General features: G+C 38.4%; 1 protein-coding gene across 1 annotated transcript in view; it reads left to right on the top strand.

Annotated features, from left to right (window-relative positions):
- LOC124613409 (dynein axonemal heavy chain 7-like) overlaps positions 1–20,147 on the top strand; it is a 755,469-nt gene that overhangs the window by 472,622 nt on the left and 262,700 nt on the right. Inside the window, exons 23-24 of the mRNA XM_047142112.1 lie at positions 18,942–19,159; positions 19,315–19,504. Of these exons, the coding sequence (XP_046998068.1) occupies positions 18,942–19,159; positions 19,315–19,504 (408 nt within the window). The remainder of the gene's footprint in view (positions 1–18,941; positions 19,160–19,314; positions 19,505–20,147) is intronic.

Raw genomic sequence — 20,147 nt, 5'->3', positions numbered from 1 at the left:
TGAAAAAAGGTTTTGGGTCCTGTGGCTGAAGTGGTGGTAAGCAGAGTGCCTCTCACCAGATCGAATGTGTGTCTCATCTGCCACTGATATGGACTGTCTCGGGTGAAATTTCGATCAGGGAGATTTATATTACACTGTATCCTCCTTCCTGTTTCAGTTGTCTGTAAATTCTCGTTTTTATTATCAGCTTAATTTATACGTGTGTACTCTATGTCCATAAAACTGATATAATATTGTGTTCATAAAATCAGTATCACCACTGAAGTTACTGTTTATGTATTGCATTTTGAAGTGTTACATGCCATTTAGGAAAACAACACTTCACACTCCTTGTGTATCGCAAGGAAAGATGCTCATGACAGAATAATATTAAGTAGGGAGTAAGTCGTAGAACATCAAAGGTGCATGGGTGTTTGTTTTTGTATATGCACACATTAAACGGGACGTGTGGAATATGATAAAACAGCAAAGGGTAGCAACAAATAAATGACTTTACCTGCTGTGGGTGGGGTCTTTCACTTTTTGGCATCATGGCTTGGTGGTGGCTTGATTACCAAAGAGCAACCACTCTCTCCAAGAATGAAAACAAAAGATAAGATGGTTTTGTGACTAACGAAATTTATTGTAATCTTGATGGTCATGTTGAGCCTTTGAGGTGTATGTCTTATAAAAAAGTTGTGTTCCACTCACATTCACAAGTTACTCTAATGATCTGTCCACCCATTCAAGGAAATACATATTTGTAAAAGGAAAGTAGTGGACACGCTTTTTCATTATATGAGTAGAAGTTTTTTTCTTTTGCTCCATCAACAGGTGCAGAATGTGAAGAAGTCAAGCCTTTCCTTGGCTACACAAGGGATTTCAGAGACAATGAAAAGCAGGACCTCTACTTAAAAAGAATCAATTACAGTGACTGGATTAAAATAAAAAGGTAAATTCATCAGATGATACATCAGGTGACAGATCTCATGTAGTGTTCTAACTCAGCTTCAGCTACAAGGAGCAATCCAGGATCTACATAAAACCCTAAACCAACATGAAAAACATTTCAGTTGGCTCCCAGTGTATAGCACACAGAGCATTGGACCAAAAGGAAGAAAATACAGCACTATAAATTTGCAAAATTTGAAATTGAATGAGTGATGAATTATGTTGTTGCAAAGAGTAACAAAGATTAAATGAAAGGGGAAACTATAAGTTAATGGACATAACTATGTTGTCTAAACTCAGTAACAATCTGTTAAGAAGAAATCAAAAGGAAGTATTGGAACAATTCACAAAACCTGGTGACAAATCATACTTACACAACTGTGGTACAAGTATTACGCAAATTCAGTTAAATTTACATGTCAAGTAAACAACATCAACATGCAAAAAAAAGAATGTTTTAACTATGTCAGAGTAATTTCTTGGTGAGTTTGGAGGAGAAGAATTTTTTGGTGGGCTTTGAGAAGAGGATTTCAAACCCTAACATGAGCAGGGATGCAGTAGTAACTGAGAAATGATGTAGGAGTGCTGCTACAACACAGTGAAGTCTACCTAGCACTTTGTTCGAGGCATCAGCTGTGCTGGGTCGTGCAAATCACCATGATAAACTGCCACATACACACAGTTGCATCAGCTACGCAATGAGAGAGTGCAGTTCATCAGAAAGGGTGAGTCGTTCAGAAAATACAAAAGTCCTCATAGAAAACTTTTTTTTCGGCTAGACAGTGACACAGTTTTTCAGTGTTTTCACATTTAAGAAAATGGTGCAGTAACAGAGGGTACATAATAGCGAATATTTGCACTATATGCCAGTCATTACTGGAAGAACAGCTGTGGAGGCTCCAGAATGGTTGAAAGATTTTTGCAACAAATGTGTGATGAAATGAATTCCAATTTCAGGGAATTAGCAGACAAAGTAGATTATAATTATAAGGAATTATCTGACAAATTAGATTAAATACTAAGGAATTATATCACAAACTAGATTCTAGTATTAAGGAACTATCTAAAAAAGCAGAGTCTAAAAGTGATGAACAGTCTATCAAGGTGTAAAATACAAAAGAAGAACCAAAATTAGAGATAACAGAACATGTCAAACAGGAAATAGAAGCTAAATTAACTAACATTGCAAGTACTTTGACTTAGTTGCATCAGGAGTTGAAGAATGAGATTAATAACCAATGTGATTTAGTTCACCAGGAAGCAAAAGACCAATTTAAAGAATGAGATGGTAAAATTAACAGAGTAGGTCTGTTTACCATTAGTGGGTTCAACCAGGTTAAACAACATATCTCAGAGACAAATGAGCATGTAACTGCTTTAGAACAATTCAAATAATTTTGAGAAATGGTTGACACACCTGAAACAATATCAAGTTTGGAGGAACAATTACATGAATTTGTAAACTCTACCATACAAGAGAAAGTAGAATCGCTTAATTTTTTTTTTTTTTTCTAAGGGACAGTGCTGAAGAACACAAAAAAGAATTAACAAGACTATGGGAGGCTACTATGAGTACTAAGCAGGGAATTCATAGGAAGGCAGGTGTAAATAACAGTGGATTATCAAGTAGTTTATTAGAGGAGTTAGAATTGGGAAGTAACATGAATTTATCAAAGCACTTTCTATAATTCAAACTTGATGGAGAAGTTCAACTCCCCCCCAATTAAGTATATTTTCTAGATCTTTACCAAAAACCTGAGAGAACAGAGAAAAGATAGATTTTGCCTTGAGTTATTTGATAGGTGATGCAGCAAAGTGGGGTACTACTCATTCTGATGACTTTTCCTCTTGGGAGGATTTTAAGCAAAAGTTTAAGAGAAAATATTGGTCTACTAATGCACAAGAGAAATTCTATAATAACTCTTGGGGAAGGTTCAAGTAATATATAGAATGGCACTTGACTTGCTCTAAATATTTAGATAAGTCAATAGAGGGGATCCATTTAGTCAAAATATTGTTATGTAGGTTTCCGCATTATGTTCAGAAGGAGGTGGGATATAGATGCCGGACAGTGGTCAATGATTTATTAACTTTTGTTGCGGATTAGATTCACTGAACAAAGAAAAATGAACATATGCCAGGGGTTAACAGGGGAAGTAATAGTGTGGATAATAAATTATTGCCAAACAAGTTCATTAAGAAACAAAATACTTATCTTTACCAACTACAAAGAGGAAACAAAAATGGGAATAAACCTATGAGTGGGCAAAACATTTCGTACCCCCAGGAGTTTCAAAACAGCAATATACCTTCACTAGTATTTGTGCCTAAAGTATTAGCTAGTAGTGAGAACACAGGGAAATCAGAGAGGAACAGAGCATACAGTGATCGCAAAGCAGTACTGTATAATAGTTACTGAAAGTGGAGAACGTCCTGGAAAAGGTGCCAACATCTAGGATGTAATTGTGCCAACTATCGACCAAGTCACATGTAAGATCTTGGTTTTGCGAAGCTCTTTGCAGCAGTCTGTAGCTGTGCGCGAAAGATTACATACATGGACAGAGAATCACGAATATATCTACTGTATATGTGTGCTTCTCAATAATAAAATAGTGTTCATTACATGTGATATAATGTGCATCATTGGATTCGGCAGTCCTACAACACTAAAACGCATATAATGAACAGCTATTAGGCCCATGCATAGAAAAGTAGTTTCCTTTACCCATAACATACCAACAAGACAATGGTTATTAGAAGGAGGAGAAACAGAAAAGGGGAGTTTTCAACCAAAACCCATAGTAACTGGGGAATTTATGGAAACTTTGTAGATATTTATATTGATTCAGATAGTAAAGTATCATTAGTTTCACAAGAACTAGGATGTACTATGTAAACCAAATCTGTATTTACAATATTACTGGTTACAGGAGTCTATTTAGTAGGCATTACTGGAATCAAAGGTAAGCCTGTGAAGCATGAACTGAGAATATCTATTACAATAGGAGAACATGAATTTTGGCAAACTTTATTAATAATGTCAAATATAAATTTACCTGTGTTACTCAGCATGAATTGGTTGTTAAGGATAAAGTGGTTGTAACCTTTGACGCCAAGACTTTATTTTGTATTTTCAATTGAAGCAATGATGAAGTACCATTTAAGTTAGATGCTGAGATAAATCAACCCTTATCTTAAACAAGAAAATACATTTAATTTCAACTGCTCAGTTAGGTTTGCAAGATAAAATGGCAAATGATGTACTAACTAGTGAAAGGTTGATATTTAAGAAAGCTGATGAATCGCCATTGATAACTACATAACAAAAGCAAGAGTTATGTAACATTAAGACGAAATATATTCACCTTTATGGGTTCAAAATGGTTATTGGCAGATCAAGTTACACAATGACTTTAAAAAATATACGACAATTTTATTAGATGGAAAATCTTAACCAATTTAGTGTATTACCATCTGGGCTGAATAGTTCAGTGCTGGTTTTCATATGGCTGCTTGATGAAGCATTAAGTAAAGAACTGTTACAAGAACTAATTATTTATGTAGATGACATTTTGTTAGTGTAAAAACTTGGGAAGACCATTGACATTTACTCATGAAAACTTTGCAGAGATTGAATGAAAAGAGGGATATCTACAAAATTGTCGAAATCACATTTTGGAAAGGAGGAATTAAAATTTTTGGGACATTTAGTTGGGGTTAGGGGCATAACACCAGACCCAGACAGATTAAGAGCTATACAGAATTGTCTGGAACCTCAAAATCTAAAATGACTGCTTTCTTTTTAGGATTAGTGGGATTCTACAATTGACATGTTCAGGGGAGAGTATCGAAAGATCCATGGTTAGTACATCTTTTAAAGCAATGGTCTGTTTGGTCATAGGATGAGGGTGCAGCAGAAGCATTTACAAATATGAAACAGGCACTGGTAGATGCCCCTATTCTCAATCATCCTGTAATGAACGAGCCATTTTAAGCTAGCTGTAGATGCCTCAGAGTATGGAATTACAGCAGAATTATTCCAAGGGGAGTGGAATGCCAAAGTGGGGGAACACAAAATGATAGTCTTTGCTAGTAGAAGTTTAACAAAGCATGAAATGAATACACAGCTACAGAGAAATAACTATAGCAATTGTGTGGAGTATTAAGAAATTCCAGGTCCAACATGGGGATCACTGATTATTATCTATTTGAACTATCAGGTATTGTCATTTTTTATGGAAAACAGGTATTGCATCAAAGACTCATGTGTTCAGATGTGTTTTTAAAAGAATATCATGTACAAATTAACAGTATAAAAGGACCACAGAGTATAGTTCCCAAAGCATTATCATGATTACCAGTAGGTATGAGTGTTATAAAAAAGTATCATTACCTCAGTTAGAAAATTCTGAATGAATGATAAATAGACATGTGATTTTGAACAGCACCATCATATCACTCAAGATAGAGGTGATGTATTCCAGTCGTGTAGAAACAGATCTTATATGGTCAAGATGTGGGCAAACCATGATTTCTATTAGGTGATAATGGCCCAAATATTTGGACAAAGGGCACAACGATTCCACAGGTTAGTGGCAGTACCCCTACAGCGTCTATTCCACATGTTAGTGGCGGCAGATCTATGAAACTCAGAAGTGGATCTCTGAGTTTAACCAGACTGAATTCTCAGTTTCAGCCACAAGCCTAGAACAAATAAATCAACATGGATACAGCATCTTCAAAGACAAATTACCCCAGTGGGTCAAATCCCACTGTTGAAAAACTGCAAGTGGTCTTTTCGGATTCTGGGGAGATGACAGAAGTGTGCATGGAGTACCGCAAAACCCTGTAATGACAAAATCAAACCAAAATCGAGAATTTGGCTAATGACATTTTATTTAAATTCTCTCTTAAAAATGGCAAAACTAAAAAACATCCTGGACAAATCCAGAGAACATAAAATAGATTTATCTCATTTCAGGAATTATGATATACATATGAAAAGCCTTTTGATTGAGAAGGCTACAGGATATACAAAGGAAAACCTGAAAATGAGCTTTGGCAAATTGTCCACAATTTGGAACTGGATTTGTAGTAGATACATCAATACTTGATTCAGTCATGACTTTCAAATCTTACTTGGGTCAGCTCTCCACAATGACAATAAAATCAACTAATAAGATATACACTCTAATCAATGAACATGCACCAACTAACATCACTAACAAAAACAAAGTAGAAGAATTCTGGAAACAATTAGATAATATTCTCCAAAAAATCCCAAATAACCCATGTCAAAATCCTTATGGGCGATTGCAATGCACAAACTGGTAAAGAAAAGAAATGTTCATACCAGGTAGGTAAATGGTCAGGGCATACACAGGCCAACCGGAATGGCATGCAACTCATTGAAATCTGCAAAAACCATTATCTATTTTTCAAATCAACATTTTTCAAGAAAAGAGGCTTGAAAACCAAAACATGGATCTCACCTAATCCATTACTAGGCAAATATCAGTTGGATCATGTAATTATCTTCCACATAAATACAGTAGAAATCATGAAACTTAAAGTTCTTAATGGACTAGACCTAGATTCTTACCATTACCCAACAAAATTCTCCCTAGATGTCATTCCAGAAAAAAGAAAATTCACTAAGAAAGCTCCACACCGTAAATATGATGTACAAAAGATAAATGGTAATGAACAATTTACAAAAGAACACAAAATTTAAAACCACAAAATTTGCAACAATTGCAAGTAGGACTTTTAAAAGCAGCTGAAACTGTAGCACTGCAAACAAGAACACATATACAACCATGGTGGACAGATGAGTGTGACGAACTGATAAATCTCAGACAATAGGCGTGGCAAAATTGGTTGTGCAACAAGAATCAAAACACCCTGGAAGATCTCAAAGATATCAGGTAAACAGTCACAAAAGCAATATGAACAGTACATAAACAAAATGAAAACAAAAATTGCAAAACATAGAAAACGATTTCAAGAAAAACAATTCCCAAAATTTCTACAGAGTATTCAAACAAAAATTAACAAACTCTTCTCCATCACTCCATTCAAAAATGAACATGGGGAAATTGCCCAAACCAACACCGAAAACTGTGAAATTCTTGCAACACAGTTTTCTAAATTACTGAATTGTGGAAAGCCTGCAGAAAAATTTGAGTTCCGTCATACACAACAAAACCCAGACTCAAAGCCACCAAGTTTACAGTAGATTAAAGAGATAATTCAGTCACTGAAAAATAACAAAGCATGATGAGAAGACCAAATCATCACAGAATTATGGACAAATGCAGGAGAAAATCTTATTGCAAAACTCAAAGAAATTATACATGAAATCTGGAAAGCTGAAAAAATCCCCACAGATTGGAAGACAGCAATCATATATCAAGGAATCTCTTTATTGTCAATAACATACAAAATTCTGTCTAAAGCCCTACCAAACCAAGCAGAAGCTCAGTTGGATTCAAAACTAGGCGAATACCAAGGTGGATTCAGAAAATGTTGATCATGTGTAGAACAAATCCTTAACTTGAAAAACTCAATGAAATATCTGCATAGTACTTCAAACAAAAGTTATGTCATCACATTTGTCAACTTTAAAAAACCAAATGACGGTACAGACCGAGATTTCCTTTTTGAAGTGTTAGCAGAATTTGGAATAGATCAAAAGACAACTAACATCATAAAAGAAACACTCACAGAGACCAAATTCAAAGTAAAATTTATGGGAGAATTGAGCACAGACTTTGAAATAGACACAGGAGTGTGACAAGGAGATGGACTGTTCCCAGTGCTCTTCAATTGTGCTCTTGAAAAAGTTGTTTGAGGATGGAGAAAAGCAGGTGCACCATCACACAGACTGGGACCAAAATGCAAGGGCATAGAATTAGCCTGTTTAGCATTTGCTGACTACATGGCACTGATCACCCAAGACATTAGCAATGTACAGAAACAGCTAGAATTATTACAAGAGCAGGCAGCAAAAATAGGATTCCAAATTTCATTTGAAAAAACAAAATTTATGACTGACATCAAAGATGCGCCTTCTGATCTTAAAATTGGTAATAACTACATTTCTCGAGTAAAAGAATTTAAATATTTAGGTGAATGGAATGCAGAAAATTGTAATGAAAAGAAATCTGTCAGATCAAGAGTCCATAAAATGGAGATAGCATTTCAGTTAACAAAAAACTTTTACAACAAAAAGAGTCTCTCGTGGAACTGCAAAATATGACACTACACAACAGTAACTAAACCCGAAGCCCTCTATCCATCTGAGACACTAAACCTTCAACACATAACACTAAAAGAGGGATTAGAAGTGAAAGAACATAAAATAATAAGGAAAATTGTAGGACCAAGAACTAAAGGTGGTGTGCATTATCCAAAACCCAATGCAGAAATATATAAAAATATCTCCAAAATAACAGACACAATGTGCATGAGAAGAATCCAATTAATGGGGCATTTAGAAAGAATGGACTCAAACAGGTTAAGGCATAAAGTCCATATATTTTTAAAGAACAAAACTACAAGACCGAATTAGTAAAAAGCAGACGGAAAAAGACATGAGAGAATTAGGGTCTCCAAATCTACATGACAGAAATGAAATCAGAAAAACCACAAACACACGGGGTTTTGAGGAAGAAGAGAGAAAAACTAACCGACTTATGTGGTCTACCCAACAAAAGCTAGTCCATTCGTTGCTTATGAAGGAATACTGGGCGAAAAGGAAGGCCAGCAAATGTTGATTACACATGGTCCTAAGTGATGCATCTGCAAAGAAGAAGAAGAAGAAGAATGGCCCAAAATTTATTATGAATAACTTTAGGAAATTCTTTGCTTGGGAAGGGCTAAGACGCATAACTATATCCAAGTATAGTCCATAAACTAATACTCGTGAATGTGTCATGAAGGAATTGGATGACTGTGGAAAATGTATTGTTCTATGAGGTATGCTACCTGGGCACAATTAGTGTTGGGATTTCAAGTGATCCTTAGTGAACTATGACATATATCAACAGGATTAAATCCTGTAGAAATAATGGATAAAACTTGTATAGGAGAGCCTTTGTTAAATTGTTAACATGGCTAAATTTACTGGTTAGTGACTTGGAAAAGTTGCAAGAGAAGGTACAAGAGAATTTAATTACATAGGCACAAGAAAGAGTCAGAGCATTTAATGACAAAGCTATTATACCAAACTTTCAAATAAATGATTTGGTATTAGTGCATGATTTTCAATATAGCTTGAATGGAAAGAAGGAAATGATCAAATTTTTTCAGCATTACAGTGGACCTTTCAAAATTCAGAATATATTGCATCCAGAAGCAGCATACATAATAGGCCCTTACACAGGGTAAGATAAAGGATTACAAAATATACATATGATTAAAAGATTTAAGGCTCCAGGAGAGTTCACGCCCTTTAGACTTCAGTGTACTGATGATCACCAGCTGTCCAAGTTAAATTGTTTCTATATCTCTATCTTAGTTTTCTTGGTGAGAATTTCTATCTTCTTCAACTGTTCTATTATCTTTTATTAATATTATACCGTCTACTGGCACTTCCAAAAATACATAAACAAATTTGACTGCAACACCTGTATGCTTGGTGTCTAATGTTTATTCAATAATAATAGTACTGGTATGTTTACGAAGATAGCTATGAGCTTCATTAATAAACTTAACTATAGATTAACATTTCAAGGAAAATTTTGGAGACGTACACTGTACACGTAGAACATGAAAAGCCAAGAATAAGAACAATTGTAGCTTTATTATCATAGATAGTAATAGAATGTAGAGGAAGTTACAGCACTGTCACTTGCAGAGAAATGCTTGAACTCACAAGGTCTTTGCATAAACTATGAGGATAATAATAAATTAAATATTCTGGAATCAACAAAAAAAAAGAAGCTGTTAGTTTTGAACATTTTTTTAGACATGAAGAATAGAATAGTTGGGTGGGTATTTGAATCTTATTAGGGTAGATTAATCAGGGGTAGTTATATCACCTCTGTCAAGTCTTGACCAATGATAGACTAACCACAGAAACCATACTGACCATTGATGATGGCTTACATGAATATAGTTGCCTTTTCCATTGCATTGCATAAGATTTGTTAGGATCAGTTTTCCGGATGTCTGCAATTGTGAAGTCCATTCTGTAGGGGATGCCAAACAACCTTTTTGTCTGGTTCCACAGTGTGGTACCGTAGCAGATGGGTTCCCTTGGGTGGGACAGTAAGGGAATCCATCTATGGGGTACTTCTTCTTTTCTTCTTCTATCCTAACATATTTGTTTCTCCATTTCATTTTCTTACTTTTCCACTAGGAGTACCAAATGTATCTTCCCTCTGTCCATATGCAAAGTTCCTACCACAACATCTCTTCTTTTTACAGAGTAGATACTAGAATTTACAAGCTGCAACAGTGGGATTGCACTGGCAGCTATTTCATGTATGACGACAACACTATCCCAACAAGGGCTTTATTTTTATATATATATATATATATATATATATATGGTTATAATAGAGGGAAACATTCCACGTAGGAAAAATATATCTAAAAACAAAGATGATGTGACTTACCAAATGAAAGTGCTGGCAGGTCGACAGACACACAAACAAACACAAACATACACACAAAATTCAAGCTTTCGCAACAAACTGTTGCCTCATCAGGAAAGAGGGAAGGAGAGGGAAAGACGAAAGGATGTTGGTTTTAAGGGAGAGGGTAAGGAGTCATTCCAATCCCGGGAGCGGAAAGACTTACCTTAGGGGGAAAAAAGGACGGGTATACACTCGCACACACACACATATCCATCCACACATATACAGACACAAGCAGACATATTTAAAGACAAAGAGTTTGGGCAGAGATGTCAGTCGAGGCAGAAGTGCAGAGGCAAAGATGTTGTTGAATGACAGGTGAGGTATGAGTGGCGGCAACTTGAAATTAGCGGAGATTGAGGCCTGGTGGATAACGGGAAGAGAGGATATATTGAAGAGCAAGTTCCCATCTCCGGAGTTCGGATAGGTTGGTGTTAGAGGGAAGTATCCAGATAACCCGGACGGTGTAACACTGTGCCAAGATGTGCTGGCCGTGCACCAAGGCATGTTTAGCCACAGGGTGATCCTCATTACCAACAAACACTGTCTGCCTGTGTCCATTCATGTGAATGGACAGTTTGTTGCTGGTCATTCCCACATAGAATGCGTCACAGTGCAGGCAGGTCAGTTGGTAGATCACGTGGGTGCTTTCACACGTGGCTCTGCCTTTGATCGTGTACACCTTCCGGGTTACAGGACTGGAGTAGGTGGTGGTGGGAGGGTGCATGGGACAGGTTTTACACCGGGGGCGGTTACAAGGGTAGGAGCCAGAGGGTAGGGAAGGTGGTTTGGGGATTTCATAGGGATGAACTAAGAGGTTACGGAGGTTAGGTGGACAGTGGAAAGACACTCTTGGTGGAGTGGGGAGGATTTCATGGAGGATGGATCTCATTTCAGGGCAGGATTTGAGGAAGTCGTATCCCCGCTGGAGAGCCACATTCAGAATCTGATCCAGTCCCGGAAAGTATCCTGTCACAAGAGGGGCACTTTTGTGGTTCTTCTGTGGGAGGTTCTGGGTTTGAGAGGATGGGGAAGTGGCTCTGGTTATTTGCTTCTGTACCAGGTCGGGAGGGTAGTTGCAGGATGCGAAAGCTGTTGTCAGGTTGTTGGTGTAATGCTTCAGGGATTCCGGACTGGAGCAGATTCATTTGCCACGAAGACCTAGGCTGTAGGGAAGGGACCGTTTGATGTGGAATGGGTGGCAGCTGTCATAATGGAGGTACTGTTGCTTGTTGGTGGGTTTGATGTGGACGGACGTGTGAAGCTGGCCATTGGACAGGTGGAGGTCAACATCAAGGAAAGTGGCATGGGATTTGGAGTAGGACCAGGTGAATCTGATGGAACCAAAGGAGTTGAGGCTGGAGAGGAAATTCTGGAGTTCTTCTTCACTGTGAGTCCAGATCATGAAGATGTCATCAATAAATCTGTACCAAACTTTGGGTTGGCAGGCCTGGGTAACCAAGAAGGCTTCCTCTAAGCGACCCATGAATAGGTTGGCGTACGAAGGGGCCATCCTGGTACCCATGGCTGTTCCCTTTAATCATTGGTATGCCTGGCCTTCAAAAGTGAAGAAGTTGTGGGTCAGGATGAAACTGGCTAAGGTAATGAGGAAAGAGGTTTTAGGTAGGGTGGCAGGTGATCGGGGTGAAAGGAAGTGCTCCATCGCAGCGAGGCCCTGGACGTGCGGGATATTTGTGTATAAGGAAGTGGCATCAATGGTTACAAGGATGGTTTCTGGGGGTAACGGATTGGGTAAGGATTCCAGGCGTTCGAGAAAGTGGTTGGTGTCTTTGAAGAAGGATGGGAGACTGCATGTAATGGGTTGAAGGTGTTGATCTACGTAGGCAGAGATACGTTCTGTGGGGGCTTGGTAACCAGCTACAATGGGGCAGCCGGGATGATTGGGTTTGTGAATTTTAGGAAGAAGGTAGAAGGTAGGGGTGCGGGGTGTCGGTGGGGTCAGGAGGTTGATGGAGTCAGGTGAAAGGTTTTGTAGGGGGCCTAAGGTTCTGAGGATTCCTTGAAGCTCCGACTGGACATCCACATACAAAGTTTGCCAAGGTAATCCCATTCCTGATGTCCAGTCGGAGCTTCAAGAAATCCTCAGAACCTTAGGCCCCCTACAAAACCTTTCACCTGACTCCATCAACCTCCTGACCCCACCGACACCCCGCACCCCTACCTTCTACCTTCTTCCTAAAATTCACAAACCCAATCATCCCGGCCGCCCCATTGTAGCTGGTTACCAAGCCCCCACAGAACGTATCTCTGCCTACGTAGATCAACACCTTCAACCCATTACATGCAGTCTCCCATCCTTCATCAAAGACACCAACCACTTTCTCGAACGCCTGGAATCCTTACCCAATCCGTTACCCCCAGAAACCATCCTTGTAACCATTGATGCCACTTCCTTATACACAAATATCCCGCACGTCCAGGGCCTCGCTGCGATGGAGCACTTCCTTTCACCCCGATCACCTGCCACCCTACCTAAAACCTCTTTCCTCATTACCTTAGCCAGTTTCATCCTGACCCACAACTTCTTCACTTTTGAAGGCCAGGCATACCAACGATTAAAGGGAACAGCCATGGGTACCAGGATGGCCCCTTCGTACGCCAACCTATTCATGGGTCGCTTAGAGGAAGCCTTCTTGGTTACCCAGGCCTGCCAACCCAAAGTTTGGTACAGATTTATTGATGACATCTTCATGATCTGGACTCACAGTGAAGAAGAACTCCAGAATTTCCTCTCCAGCCTCAACTCCTTTGGTTCCATCAGATTCACCTGGTCCTACTCCAAATCCCATGCCACTTTCCTTGATGTTGACCTCCACCTGTCCAATGGCCAGCTTCACACGTCCGTCCACATCAAACCCACCAACAAGCAACAGTATCTCCATTATGACAGCTGCCACCCATTCCACATCAAACGGTCCCTTCCCTACAGCCTAGTTCTTCGTGCAAACGAATCTGCTCCAGTCCGGAATATCTGAAGCATTACACCAACAACCTGACAACAGCTTTCGCATCCTGCAACTACCCTCCCGACCTGGTACAGAAGCAAATAACCAGAGCCACTTTCTCATCCTCTCAAACCCAGAACCTCCCACAGAAGAACCACAAAAGTGCCCCTCTTGTGACAGGATACTTTCCGGGACTGGATCAGATTCTGAATGTGGCTCTCCAGCAGGGATACGACTTCCTCAAATCCTGCCCTGAAATGAGATCCATCCTCCATGAAATCCTCCCCACTCCACCAAGAGTGTCTTTCCGCCGTCCACCTAACCTCCGTAACCTCTTAGTTCATCCCTATGGAATCCCCAAACCACCTTCCCTACCCTCTGGCTCCTACTCTTGTAACCGCCCCCGGTGTAAAACCTGTCCCATGCACCCTCCCACCACCACCTACTCCAGTCCTGTAACCCGGAAGGTGTACACGATCAAAGGCAGAGCCACGTGTGAAAGCACCCACGTGATCTACCAACTGACCTGCCTGCACTGTGACGCATTCTATGTGGGAATGACCAGCAACAAACTGTCCATTCGCATGAATGGACACAGGCAGACAGTGTTTGTTGGTAATGAGGATCACCCTGTAGCTAAACATGCCTTGGTGCACGGCCAGCACATCTTGGCACAGTGTTACACCATCCGGGTTATCTGGATACTTCCCTCTAACACCAACCTATCCGAACTCCGGAGATGGGAACTTGCTCTTCAATATATCCTCTCTTCCCGTTATCCACCAGGCCTCAATCTCCGCTAATTTCAAGTTGCCGCCACTCATACCTCACCTGTCATTCAACAACATCTTTGCCTCTGCACTTCTGCCTCGACTGACATCTCTGCCCAAACTCTTTGTCTTTAAATATGTCTGCTTGTGTCTGTATATGTGTGGATGGATATGTGTGTGTGTGCGAGTGTATACCCGTCCTTTTTTCCCCCTAAGGTAAGTCTTTCCACTCCCGGAATTGGAATGACTCCTTACCCTCTCCCTTAAAACCCACATCCTTTCGTCTTTCCCTCTCCTTCCCTCTTTCCTGATGAGGCAACAGTTTGTTGCGAAAGCTTGAATTTTGTGTGTATGTTTGTGTTTGTTTGTGTGTCTGTCGACCTGCCAGCACTTTCATTTGGTAAGTCACATATATATGTGTGAGTGTGTGTGTGTGTGTGTGTGTGTGTGTGTGTGTGTGTGTGTGTGTGGATGGATATGTGTGTGTGTGTGTGTGTGTGTGTGTGTGCGAGTGTATACCCGTCCTATTTTCCCCCTAAGGTAAGTCTTTCCACTCCCGGGATTGGAATGACTCCCTACCCTCTCCCTTAAAACCCACTTCCTTTCGTCTTTCCCTCTCCTTCCCTCTTTCCTGATGAGGCAACAGTTTGTTGTGAAAGCTTGAATTTTGTGTGTATGTTTGTGTTTGTTTGTGTGTCTATCGACGTGCCAGCACTTTCGTTTGGTAAGTCACATCATCTTTGTTTTTATGGTTATAATAGAGGGAAACATTCCATGTAAGAAAAATATATCTAAAAACAAAGATGATGTGACTTACCAAATGAAAGTGCTGGCAGGTCGACAGACACGCAAACAAACACAAACATACACACACAATTCAAGCTTTCGCAACAAACTGTTGCCTCATCAGGAAAGAGGGAAGGAGAGGGAAAGACGAAAGGAAGTGGGTTTTAAGGGAGAGGGTAAGGAGTCATTCCAATCCCGGGAGCGGAAAGACTTACCTTAGGGGGAAAAAAGGACGGGTATACACTCGCACACACACACATATCTCCATCCACACATATACAGACACAAGCAGACATATTTAAAGACCAATGTCTGTAGGAGATGGAAGGCAAGACAAACTGATGGCACGCTAACATACATAGCCAAATAAGAAGCAAGTGCTTAAGAGTTAACGAAAGTACAAGAAAGTTTGATAACTAGTATTCAACAATTAGTATGTACATCAGGAATAAATTTTAATAACAAGAGATGAAATGTTAATGTTATCCTAATTTATTCAGAAGAAAAACTTTGACTAAATTCTTTTGTATTATCTAAATCTAGTAAATATAAGACAGTAAGTAGAAGCAAGATACATAATTACGAGTAGTTTGTGTACATAGTGATGTTATATATCTTATAAACAAGAGTAAGGGAGAAAAAAGTTAGAAGAGAGGAACTAAGATATTTAGACAGAGAGCAATCAGGTAATGTCAGCAGAAAGCAACAGATATGGGAGAAACATATCATTTACAGTGAGAAAAAATAGAAAAAGAGGCCAAGTAACTGTGTTTTCAGATGAAGTTATGATGGGTCATACCCAAATAGTGGAGAAGGTGTAGGAGAGGAAGAGGCTGGTGATCTGTAGGAGGAATGGTCTGTACCTTCATCAGGTGAATCCATGGGAGACATGACCTGTACCATTTATGTAAGCAGGAAGTAGGTATGGCTAAATGGACCCATAGAAGGGATGGTCTATAAATTGGGTCAAGTGAGTCCATGGAGGTATAAGGGTACTCTCACATGTATAATGGTGTAGAGGTTTGACACAATGACTAACCTTAGATGGAGTGTAAGCGAGTGAATACAAAGTATGAAGCTGTATGACTGGTTGTTACAATATGGAAATTTTCTCTGAACAAGTTGTATAATCAAGTAGACTTACCTGATACTAGAGACAAAAATGGTTGGAGCAGGAATGTTGCATGCTTGTTCACTAAAGCCTGTACTGAAATTTGACTCTAGAGACCAGACAAGCAACTCCTTAGGTAATAATAATGTGAGAAAGTGTAAAAGGTATCTAACTGTGTAAATATACAAGAGTAAACAAGAAACCCTTGAGTATACTGGCATGAATGCAATATGTTGTTAAATAAATAAACATAAAAACCATAAGTAAGTTGCCATGATATACATTCATATATTAAAGTGATATCTTTGCTATGTAGAAAGGCTGATACACAAAGTAGATTAACACCGTTCAGCACAATTTACCTAAATTGAAACAATGAAGTAGAAAAGACTTGAATTTAAAAATAAAATTTGATTCCTGTTTAAAGAAGGAAATCATATCAAGTGTTTTAAAGTAATTTATTTGTTTATAGTTGTATGTTAATGAGATTTTTTGAGAAAGAGGTCCCAACATCTTTCCTAGAAGTGGGGGAATATAAAGCATTAACGCGCAATTTAGGCAAAAAGCATTTCACACTCCTTGTGTAGTACAAGGAAAGATGATTGTGACAGAATAATGTTAAGAAGGGGGTAAGTTGTGGAACATATACTGTGTACAGGCGTTTCATTTCATATGTGCAGACATTAAATGGGAGGTGTGGCTGAAATGCCAGCCTGAGGTGCTGGAGTTAGTGGTCATGTGTGCATGAGGTGTGCTTGCTTGTTTGTGTGAATGGTATGTGTCTCTCTTTTACTGATGAAGGTTGTGGCCGAAAGCTTTATGTAAGTGTCTTTCAATTGTGCCTGTCTGTGACTTGACGTGTCTTCTTTATGGTAAGTAGCAATCTGCCTTTTCCTACATTACAGACAATAAATTGGGTACCACCAAAACGTGAGAATGACAAAAGATTCACTAACATTGAACACAAAGTATCCCTAAATGCTGTTAATTACTGGATTAGGATTGAATCCACGCCTTGCTGGATGAAAGAGTGCAAAACACTAATGGAGGTATGTAAGAAGATCAGCAATGATGAGACTATGGAACAACTGATAACTCATATGAATAAGGAGTGCAGAAGCACATGAAAAAAGGCAATGGAAAGTTTAGAGTTTATGCATTCCATCAAGAAGAGCTGGTGGATGCTTTGGAAATTAGGCAGTGCCGCAGCTCCTGACATGCCATCTCTGGGCTTGAGTCCATCTGAAATCGTGGCTGTTCTGAAACAGACCTCCAAAATCCAACTAAATATAGCTGAAGGGATGAGATTTTCAAACACTTGAACAATATATTGCTCACATAATACAGCCAGTTTGGGAACTGTGAAAGAAGTGGAAGCAGAAGAGATTATCGAGGCCCTGAAACTAATGAAGACAGAAAAAGCAGCTGGGCCTGATGAGATACTACCAGGATTCTTCAAGGAACTGGGATTTTAGGAAGAAGGTGATTTGCCAAACGCTGCAGATGCATCAGATGGTGCACAGTCCCTAAGACATGGAAAGAAGCAAAAGTTATTGTGGTGCTCAAACCTAAAAAAAACAGAGACAACCCAAAGACGCTCAGACTGATATCCCTGATATATATCTCCTATAAATTAGTTGAAAGAATATTACTGACTAGATTAACTCTGTACATCAAAAGCAATCTTTCAACATACCAAGTGGGTTTTCAGATAGATGAAAAGTGCACTTGTAGCTAAAGTGAATATCCAACTGAAGCAGACAATGGTGATAATCTCTGAAACATTCAGGGCCTTTCCCACATGCCAGGCTTCCTGTTCTAGCAAACATAGAACTACCCAAAATTAGGTGATCACAGTTAGCCACAAGAGCATACAGGAAACCTTTAAACAACCCAGAACTTCCTATGCACCAAGACCTAGGACCTACAAATAGACTTACATCCAGGCCACTTTTATGTAAATTCAACAAAGAACTAGAAGGCTTTGGCTCAAAGATAGCTTTGAAAGAACTATGAGTTTTAAGTGAACAGAAGAACCAAAATTTGGTGGGATGGATTCAATATCCCAAAGAAATTGTCAACAACATTGAACCCTTTCAGAACAAGTGTTGGTATATGTAAAGAGCTGACAAACATATGATGATTATCAGATGGTCCTGAATGTGAGTGTGGTGAAATCCAATCAATGGACCATTTATTTGTGTGTGAATTGCAAGGCTGTGAGGGTGAACTGAAGGACATAAGCAAACACTGTAACTCGGCCATACAGTGGCTCAAGAATATTTGTGATGCAGCAGAATATAATCAGAACATATATAAGGAGTATCGTAATTCAGTATAGAGCTGTAAGAAATTTTAGTTAATATATTATGTGATGATTGCCTTTGTAAATCCTGACTGAGTAAATAAACGTAGGGTGAAGCAGCTCAAATTTTAGGAAAATGCTGCTTGTTCACGCAAAGGCAAAGCATAATAATAGAAGTATACTAAGGGCAATGGTTTTCTGTTAAAACAATACCAGTCTTTGCAAATAATCTGTTATGCAAGAAGCAGAAATGATTCTCCAGTAATTTACAGCTGATATATTTCCTATACAGTTTTTGCCAAGAACAAAATAACATATGACTGTGTACCTCACATGACCATTCATAATTATATGAATGTATATTGGTATGATGTCTACACCCAGCTAGGAAAGAGTGATTTTAAATGGTGTGTATTTTTTTTTTTGCAGGTGGTCAATTATGGTGGATCCTCAAAGTCAAGGTAACAAATGGATCAAAAATGTTGAAAAGAAAAATGGTCTTGAAGTAGTAAAGTTCACAGATGCCACTTATGTGGGTACTATTGAAAACTGCATAATGTTTGGACGACCAGCACTTCTTGAAAACATTGGAGAAACTCTTGAACCACCCTTAGATCCTGTGCTCCTGAAAAGGATATATTTAAAGGGTCAGAGATTACCTAATATACTCTTAAATTTATCAAAACAATCTTTAAGATGCAACATTTTTTACTTATGATTAAAATCATTTTCATTTGTAAATAATCTACCATCTTAAGTGTATATAATTTTTTCAATTGAAATATTTCTTCCAATGTTCCAGATGGATCACTCAAAATAATGCTCAGTAAGGAGGTTGAATATAATACAAAGTTCAGATTTTACATAACTACAAAGTTGCAAAAGCCGCGCTATTCATTCCATGACTACAACAAAATAACACTTGTGAACTTTTACCTCCCAATAGAGGGTCTACAGGAGCAGCTTCTAACAATAGTGGTGAAAAGTGAAAGGTTTGTTCATGACAATTAATTTTAATATGAACTTTTTTACAGGTTCTGTGCAGTTATATGCTGAAAATATTTAGAAATTTTATTATATTCTGTTTTGCAAGCACAGAATCATCATATAAATTTTTGTTGATCAGGTATTCAGTTACAAAGAAATCTCTCATTTGTCTGTACGTTTTTTAATGTTGTTTTTGTTGCTGTTATTGTGGCCTTCTATCAGAAATCTGGTTTCATTACTTGATGTAAATACTGAATAATTGATGCCAGCCTTTCTGCAACTTCTTCAAATACAGGCATTTGACTGTTTACAAAATTGACGTTGTATGATTTTTTTCTATACGAAATTGATTTTATATGATTTTTTCTATTGATGTCCATAGGAGTGAAATCTCACTTTGATGGTGAGCCACAGTTTTTATTTATTTTATTTTTATTTTTATTTCTTTTCATGTATAGTCATCAAATGACAGCTGTTGCAAATGTCACATTGTTTCAGAGGTACAGTACATATTGTATTTGTGTAAGAAGGTTTGATAAATAACATAATTAACTATAAAGCTTTATACATAATATATACAGCTTAGAATTATTTAAATGAACACAGACAGTTATTTACAAGAAAAGTTTTTAATGTTGCTTTAAATGG

The sequence above is a fragment of the Schistocerca americana genome, chromosome 4 (genome assembly GCF_021461395.2).
Source record: "Schistocerca americana isolate TAMUIC-IGC-003095 chromosome 4, iqSchAmer2.1, whole genome shotgun sequence".
Taxonomy (NCBI): domain Eukaryota; kingdom Metazoa; phylum Arthropoda; class Insecta; order Orthoptera; family Acrididae; genus Schistocerca; species Schistocerca americana.
The sequence above is the reverse complement of the archived record's forward strand: the minus strand, read 5'-3'. Positions and strand labels throughout refer to the sequence as shown.